The 8673-nt window shown below is 43.7% G+C and overlaps 1 protein-coding gene across 1 annotated transcript in view; it reads right to left on the minus strand.

Moving 5' to 3' along the window:
• The window catches only part of FGF16 (fibroblast growth factor 16), a gene marked incomplete at its 5' end in the record, with an annotated part of 11356 nt that extends 2684 nt beyond the window's left edge, over positions 1–8672 (minus strand). The window contains 2 exons of the mRNA XM_009997244.1: positions 1156–1259; positions 8615–8672. Of these exons, the coding sequence (XP_009995546.1) occupies positions 1156–1259; positions 8615–8672 (162 nt within the window). The remainder of the gene's footprint in view (positions 1–1155; positions 1260–8614) is intronic.
• Position 8673: the final 1 nt, after the last annotated feature.

The raw sequence follows: 8673 nt of genomic DNA on the forward strand, positions 1-8673 counted from the left end.
TCGCAGCAGGAATGGCTGCCTTTGGCTATATCAACACACAGATCCAGCACAGAGGGAAATAATAAACTTGCTGAAAATTTTAAAACACGGCTGTACTGTAATCTCCTAAAATACCATTGTAATGCTAATGCTGTTGTTAGGCGCTGTTTTTTTGACCTTTAATTAGGAATACTGTAGTGGCTTTCCATTTTGAAAAGCCATCATTGTGCAACCCACGTATCTCAGATTTTCAAGCTCCAGGGTTATTTGGGGACCTGGCTCATGACTTCTGCACAGTTTGGATCAGTGGTTTGACTTGGTCCCTGCTGCCTTTGCTCAGTGCATTGTCTGCTGGACCAGATGCAACAGGGAGAAAACTCCCGTGATTATGTCTTCAGGTCCATTCTGTTTCCAGGTGAAGTGTTGTTAAAATATTGATTTGGTTTTGTTTCTGCCCTGGAATTTAATTAACTCTTTGTGAAACTGTTGATTCATAATCAGAGCTGCTGTGCTTGATTGCACAGAAGGGAATATGCAGGTTTGTGTGCTCCTTTGCAGCAGGCACCAGTAAACGCTGCAACTCCAGGAGCTGCTGAGCAGCCTCAGATTTTGATAGGAGAGGTCCTACTGCACAGGGGTAGGCTCCAGCCCAGCTTTCTGATGTGGGCTTTAAGATTTTTTGTGCTTCATGGAATCCTGGTGATTTTACTTTTTTTATCTGTCTTGCAGATTTGTCATTTAGCCACTGTCTCTGCATTTAACTTTTGTTTGGGGTAGATGGTATTACAGAAATCCAGTGGAAAAAGAACATCAGTGCATGGTAGTATTTGAATATAAACATCAGTATGTGCATCTTAAATGGTGAAAGGGTCTATGGCAGTCTGGTTAGAGGAAGTATGTGCCTTCTGCTTTAGTGGAAAACTGGTTTATTTTATTTAATTTTAAATGTACTGTCATCCATCCTTAAAAATCAGTACTCTCACGTAGGGTAATGCTAAGATCTAGAAAGAGGCATTTTAAAAAAAGGTGATGGATTGAATTAATCGCAATGGGGCATCTGAAGGAAAAGCACCAATGAAGTGCAGCAGCTACAGAAAAGGAAACTAAAAATTATTTACTAGAATGTAGTTAATTTTTCAAAATAGAAGTGTAATCTGCACAAAACCTGAAACTCACCGACCCATACAGCTCGCCTCTCTCGTTCATGCCGAGGTAGAGTCCAGAGTCCACCCCACGGATGCTCACCAGCCCCACTGCCAGGCTAATAAACTCCAAAATCCCTAAAACAAAAAAGAAGTCCAAATCATACAGAGAATAAAACCAACACCAGGCTCAGTGACACATGTGAACCAGCCTTTCCCAAATGTTGCAGAGCTTCCTACAGACCCTGTTTTCCTTCTTTAGAACGACATAGTTCTGAAGTCTGTAGTCCCATATGCCTGCAATTTTCCAGTTTCCACTCTAGGCTACTCCCCATCCTTGCAAATTTGACTCTCCCAAGAGGAATTGCCTTTGCTAGTGAGAAAAGATTTGCTAGGTTTTGTTGGTTTTGTTTTGTTTGTTTGGTTGGTTTTTTTTGTTTTCCTAATTATCACTCAGATGTAGACACTTGTGCCTGGCCCATCAGCTGTTTCAGAAGGCTGCTGCCACACTGGGTTTTATTCTCCACTAAAAGCAGAGTGATTTTTGCCACCATGGGGCTTCTTTTTTTGAGATGACAGTGCCACATGCTTTGAAGTGATGAGTTCAACAAAAATTAGTAAAAAGCAAGAGAGGTGAGGGCCGTCTTCATCCTGGCACTCCTGGGGTACTTGCCACCCCCAAATGTATGTACAAACCACAGGGATAAAATCCAGCTTCAAATATATGCAGGTGAAAATGGATCTTCCTCTGCAGTCTTCAGAGCTGAGGAGCTGCTGCTCCTTCCGCCATCATCTCCTGCCACCCTCACTGCCAGAAACCCCCTCGTGCCCCATGTGTCCTGCCTTATGCCAGTCCCTTCCTAGTCCAGCAGCATCTGTCCTAGCCATCCCTGGCCCTGTGAGAGCAACCATGGGCTTCAGCCTACAACTCTGGTGTCAGATACTTTAAATAATGAGAGGCAGCCTCATTTCCTCTGGGAAAGAAATCAGTTGGGTCTGCTGCGCGACAGCAGCTGTTTTGATGGAGGAAAGACTTGTAATAGGAGAACCCTTTGTGAAACACTTAAAAAAACCAAAACAGCCCCAAGTAGGTGCATTTCTAACTGGTTTGAACAAAGCCAACCTCAGAAGTGATGGAGATCTTCAAACTTAACAGGAAAGCCTCCTGAAGGTGTTAGCGGGACTGTTTTAGACTGGATTTCACATGCTCCCTAGCTAGAGGCCATTGGCAGTCTTTGCCCATATTCAGGGCTGGATTAATTAGCTGGGAGATAGCACCAGAGGAAGGAAGGTTTCCACCATCCCACCTAATGACTGGACAAGATGTCTCCATTGACAGGAGGACGAAGTTGCTCTAACCTTTAGTGTGGCTCCAGGTCTCTTAATATAGCTCCTGAGCCATCCAGCCCTGAGCAATTGCTGCTCTGATCATGTTACCTTCAGAGCTCCTCTGAGAAGTACAAGTCTAACATCTCCGCGTGACCAGCAGCCATGGGAGCCAGCTGACTTCAGCAGCAGCCGCAGCTCCTGCTCACCCCTCAGCTTGGGGCACTTGTCTTCTGCTTGGCCAGGAGTGGATGTGATAACCCTCAGACCATGCTGCATCACTGCCTAAATATAGGACAGAGCAGGCGGCAAGGGACACCTCTGGCCCCTTCGCAGACTCATCAGTCAGATGCTGGCAGCTAAGATGGGTGCAAGAATTTGTCTTCCTACCTGATGTCAGACTTTTTGCCCTCTTTTTGCCCTGCCTACTCTGGGGCTTGTGCATCGGATCCAGCCCTCCCTGCAGGAGGTAGAGAGGAGATGAAACATGGACCTGGGAATAGCAATTCTTCCAGACAAAAAGGGAAGCAAATGACAGAAAACTTGTTTTATGGACCAGCGCAGACATTTTCCAGGCTGAAATATGCCCAGCTATACACCCTGGCCTGGGGACACACATTGCCTTCAGAAAGGCCAGGAGCAGGCAGGGAAGGCAGCCTTCCCAAGACAGGCAGGCAAAGCAGGACCCTGGCTCTGCTCTCCCTCACTGTAGCTATTGTTGTTTCTCATCTGAAAATAAACAGGAGTGGGGAGGGAAGAAGCTCAGGATGAGAGATGGCCTTCTGCTTCCACTACCCACTGGTTCTCAGACATGGAGGGAGTTACTGAACTGCTGTGTGGTTCTGTTCCCCCATCTACAGGACAGAAATGACAACAGCCACTGTGTGAAAAGGAGGCAGTGAGGGAAGATTGACAACAACTAGAGAGAGTGTAAAAAATGAGGAGAAAGGAGCACAGGGATACCCAGACTGAAGACAAGTGGATGTTCAAGTGAAAAATATCTGATGACCAGCAGATCCCATACGTAGAAACACAGTCCTCAGCATCACCATTTTTTTATCCTTTGTCTTCTGCCACCCTTGGGAAGAAGGAAAATGTTGCTGGTCCCATTTAGAAGCTGAGGGATGTCTGAGGCAGGGAGATTAAGAGCTTTTCTTGAGTATGCCCACAAGAACGCTTTGCATATGGCACATGAACCCAGGTCTCCAAAGACCAAGAGCAACCCAGGAGCAGCATGAGCATCCTCCCTGTGAGCTGGTGGCTGAGACACCCCTCATCAGATACAGATTAGGTAAATACTTGCTGGTTTTGCAAACAAAATTTCTTCAAGGTGTGCCCATGGCAATGTCTTCTGACAATGTCCCCTGTAATATTCCCCTTTTCTGATCTTGGAGTGGCACTCCAAGAGACGTGCATGGAAGATGACTATGTTGAAACATCATTAAGAATGTAACTTAAACCCACAGAAGTCAGGAGACAGAGTGAAGGCTGGAAAAATGTGGGCGGATATCCATCCTGTCCTTAACTCACTCCAATTGCTAGACGAAATTGCAGCTTCGTACATCTGATCTCCAGCAGCACAGGGAGCGGCCACTGGGGCCAGCTCAAGAATTTTCTTTCCAATTGTAGCGGTGTGTTTTTGTGGTAGAACATGCTTTTTTCCCCCCCTCCCCTCCATATTTTTTTTTTTTTCCTCTGCCCCAAGACTTGCCTTTTCTTTCTTGCTTTGATTATTCATTCTGTTTGTTCATTAAGCCTCTCTAGATAATATTTGGAGATATTTGATTAAGACTCTGACAGGATTAATTTACCACCAAAGCAGTGAATAATCTCCCAAGCTTTGCTGTGGCAGGACCCAGAAGGACAGTCTTGCTTTACTATAAACCACTCCTCAAAGAACAATTCAGCTTCTTGCACCTGTCTTCTTACATGACTATATTCAGAAGCAGGGGTACAGAAACATCAGATGTTGTATTAATGGCTACAAATCTAAAGCTTTGGCTAAAAACCTCAACAACTGTTTGGCAACAGGTGCACTATGGTCTGAATTTCAAAATCTACAGCAGAACTTTCTCTGGAGGCTTCATCAGCTTCTCTAGGAGACTGTATTACAGATTTGTTAGCAGGTTTGTACCCCAGAAGATCTTCACTTGCTGCCTTTATTAGTCTGCAGTACAAACTTCAGGCTGCTTTCTTTCCCTGCTTGCAGTTAGGAGTGGTGCTGCTGTTGGTGTCACTTGTTTAATGCTGCTGTAAAACAGACACAAAGCAGAAAAGGAGCAATTCCTCCTGGCAGGGAATCTCCTGGCAAATTTATCTCTTGCTTTGATTATTCATTCTGTTTGTTCATTAAGCCTCTCTAGATAATATTTGGAGATATTTGATTAAGACTCTGACAGGATTAATTTACCACCAAAGCAGTGAATAATCTCCCAAACTTTGCTGTGGCAGGACCCAGAAGGACAGTCTTGCTTACTATAAACCACTCCTCAAAGAACAATTCAGCTTCTTGCACCTGTCTTCTTACATGACTATATTCAGAAGCAGGGGTACAGAAACATCAGATGTTGTATTAATGGCTACAAATCTAAAGCTTTGGCTAAAAACCTCAACAACTGTTTGGCAACAGGTGCACTATGGTCTGAATTTCAAAATCTACAGCAGAACTTTCTCTGGAGGCTTCATCAGCTTCTCTAGGAGACTGTATTACAGATTTGTTAGCAGGTTTGTACCCCAGAAGATCTTCACTTGCTGCCTTTATTAGTCTGCAGTACAAACTTCAGGCTGCTTTCTTTCCCTGCTTGCAGTTAGGAGTGGTGCTGCTGTTGGTGTCACTTGTTTAATGCTGCTGTAAAACAGACACAAAGCAGAAAAGGAGCAATTCCTCCTGGCAGGGAATCTCCTGGCAAATTTATCTGGGTTTCATTCAGAGGAGGATTCTCAAAGAGGCACTAATGTCAGTCCAAACACCCTCCAGATTTTTACCATCCTTTATGTCTTTGTACAGGAAGGTTCCTAGCAGATGCAGTCAGCATAGATAAATTTTTGAAAGCACTTCATTCTTTCTAGGATGGATTAGGCAGAGCTGCCAGTTCAGAGAGTGTGAATTTGGGCACTTCTCTAGTGTGAGAATGAGCTTTCTTCCAATGATCCTGGAGGGCTTCACCGAGTTTCATGTTAAGCCTCCTCTAGGAAAAATCAGCTGTGCTCCATTGTTCTTGCACGAATCTGTATTTTTACAAGTATAAAATATCGCATTCCAGAAGACAGGTGTGATTTAGGAACGTGACAGATGAGAGGGAACAGTTACTGTAGTTGCTCAGGCAGTGTGGGTAGATGCTGCTGCTACCTCCCCAAATTCCTAGTCACATCTCCTGAATGCTGTGGTACAAAAGAATCCCTCTTGCTACCCCTCACTGTTAGGACCTTGGTACTCTGTTCTGCATCACCAGGGCTTTTGGGTCTTTATTTTCCTCTCCAGGAGACTTGGATATCTTTCACATCTGGTAGCTTCTGGGATGGCTGCACATGAGAGGGTGCAGATACTGTCTGTCTTTTCCTGAACCCTTTCCAGTGTTAGGAGGTAGGGAGGCAAAATCTGGTTCTACCCCACATCCCATCTGCAGCTGGATATTTGCCTCTGCTGTCCTGTTGCAGCCATGGAGCACATGAATTATCTGCTTATGGTATTAGGGAGCACCTTCGAGCCATGTGGGCTTGATCCATCACCCCCCACCACACTGGATTTCTAAGTGTTTCCCCAGATGCCCCTGCATCTGGGCAGCTTTAAACTGCCACCCCAAACCCCTCATCTAGCTGTATCCCTCAACCACAGATTTTTCAGCTCCCCAGAATTGCTCAGACTGCCTGTTTCTGTAATAAGTTACTGCTTTCTGACTGCTGCATGCAAAATTTAGGAATGCATCGATACATGACATCCTAATATGAACCATACCAGTAACATTGGAATTTAAATATTCATGGCTACTGAATGCAGATGGTGAATACTTTGTGCCAATATGTTACTGCTTTGAGTCTCTGCTGAAGTGAGGTTTAGTCCAACTTTATCTGGACACGAGGATTCCAGTCTAATCCTTTGGGGCTTTGTCTTGCAATTACAACAAATAACTATTTATTTTACACTGCCTCTGGGAAAACCCTGAAGCAGAAAACGGTAATATTTTATATCTGCAGTCTGGTCTAGTTTACATAGCTGGATGCTGACTGCTAAAACACTTACAGAATGCCAGTGTTTCGACTTAGTGAATGCGCTGTGTGACTTAAGTGTGCAAAATTAATGAAAAGTTTTAGCACATTTAACGCGTTTTTCTGAAGTTTGAGTAAAATAGTGTATTTCCAAACTATCTTTATTATTTCCAGACTATCTTTATAAAAGATGGAACTAAGACAAATGCTGCCACTGGGAACTGGCTGTTTACTTGCATAAAAATAAGTAAAAAGACCTGATAGAAACACTACGTGGCAGACTGAACTAAAATCAAGCAGATGCAATGGGTTTGCTCTCAGTTTCTTTTAACGTGGAAACCCATCATGTGTTGCAGCATGAAAGGTTAAAAGATGTGTCTTTTGGGAGGTAATTAAAGAACACATGCCCCACGAGCCTATTAGTACCTGACTCTGACCCGCGGGTTATGACTTTCTTGTTGATTTAGGCAGGGACATGCTCTGCACACACCTGGTGTTTATGGAAAGCACAGTATGCAGATAAGCGTCTCCAGTTGTTCCAAAACCCTGCCTCACACTACCAACAATAGCAGTTGGTACTTCAGCAGTTCCTGAAGTATCAGAAAGGACCGGTTGGAAACGAGGCAAAAAAAAAGTAAGTAAAAAAAAAATCCTTTCACCAAGGAGTTAAATCACATGAAAACTATAAAAAAGTCTTGCGAGCACTTCTTGCAACCTGTTGACAACATAGCTGAGATCACTGGCATGGGACTTGTTGATAGCTTACACAGACACCTGCACTAGATGCTGAAGTAGCGGGAATTTTTCTTAGCTGGGCTCAAACTTACTGTACTTCTTCGCCTGTGGCTTGGGATGCATTTTTTGAAGATTACATACAGTCTCAGCAGAGATCCCTGCTCTTGTGTGACACTGATACAGGCGCTGCAGTCTTCCAGCTGTATCCCGGGCAGCAAGGTAAATCCACAGCACTCTGCCTATTGTTCCATCTTCTCCCTTCTTTCCGAGGTCCCCTCAGCGTTTTTCCCCCCTTCAGCTTCCCTTTCCCTTTCCAAAAACCTCCCCAAACCCAGCTTCTACGCATTCAGGCAACTGCTCCCTGCCCACTTCGGGGAGACGGGCTCCTAATGAAATTCACGCGAGTTAAAGAAAGCAGCTCACAACTGTCTGCGGAAGTAAAAAAACCCCAACAAAACACCCCAAAAACACCACCAACAAACAACAAAACCTGAGGAAAAAGAAAAAAACCCAAACCCTCCAACCAAAAAAAAAGCTAAGAATTTCTTTTAACAACGTGCTCCCTCCTTTCTTTTGCCTCCCTCACCACTAACTTCGGAGGCAAAGCTAGAGCTGCTTCCCCCTCCTTTTTTTTTTTTTTAAGAAAAAAAAGGAAAAGCCACAACTTTTTTTAGTCTTTTTTTTTTTTTTTTAAAAAAAAAAAGAAAAAGCCACACTTTTTTTTAGTCTTTTTTTTTTTTTTTTAAAAAAAAAAAGAAAAAGCCACACTTTTTTTTAGTCTTTTTTTTTTTTTTTTAAAAAAAAAAAGAAAAAGCCACACTTTTTTTTAGTCTTTTTTTTTTTTTTTTAAAAAAAAAAAGAAAAAGCCACACTTTTTTTTAGTCTTTTTTTTTTTTTTTTAAAAAAAAAAAGAAAAAGCCACACTTTTTTTTAGTCTTTTTTTTTTTTTTTTAAAAAAAAAAAGAAAAAAAAAAGTTGGGGTTTTTTTTTTTTTTTTTTTTTTCCCCCTGCTCAGGCAGGTTTCTGTGCACCTGCAGCAGGGCTTGAGCGCCGGGAGAGTAGGAAATTGGACATAAACTCCCGCATTGCTGGGGAGTGAGCGCATTTGTTTAGGAGCCTAATTATATCCATCCCGTAGATGATTTATATTAGCGGGGTAATTAGCTCTGTACACGGGGGCACCTGCTGCCGGGCACCCCCCGGGCTGCCCCCGCAGCGTCTCTTACCGAAGCGGCTGTGGTCCTGCCGGGTGCCGTGCACCGTGCCGTTGGGGAAGATCTCCAGG

The sequence above is a fragment of the Chaetura pelagica genome, unplaced genomic scaffold (assembly GCF_000747805.2).
Source record: "Chaetura pelagica isolate M959 unplaced genomic scaffold, ChaPel_1.0 scaffold344, whole genome shotgun sequence".
NCBI lineage: Eukaryota > Metazoa > Chordata > Aves > Apodiformes > Apodidae > Chaetura > Chaetura pelagica.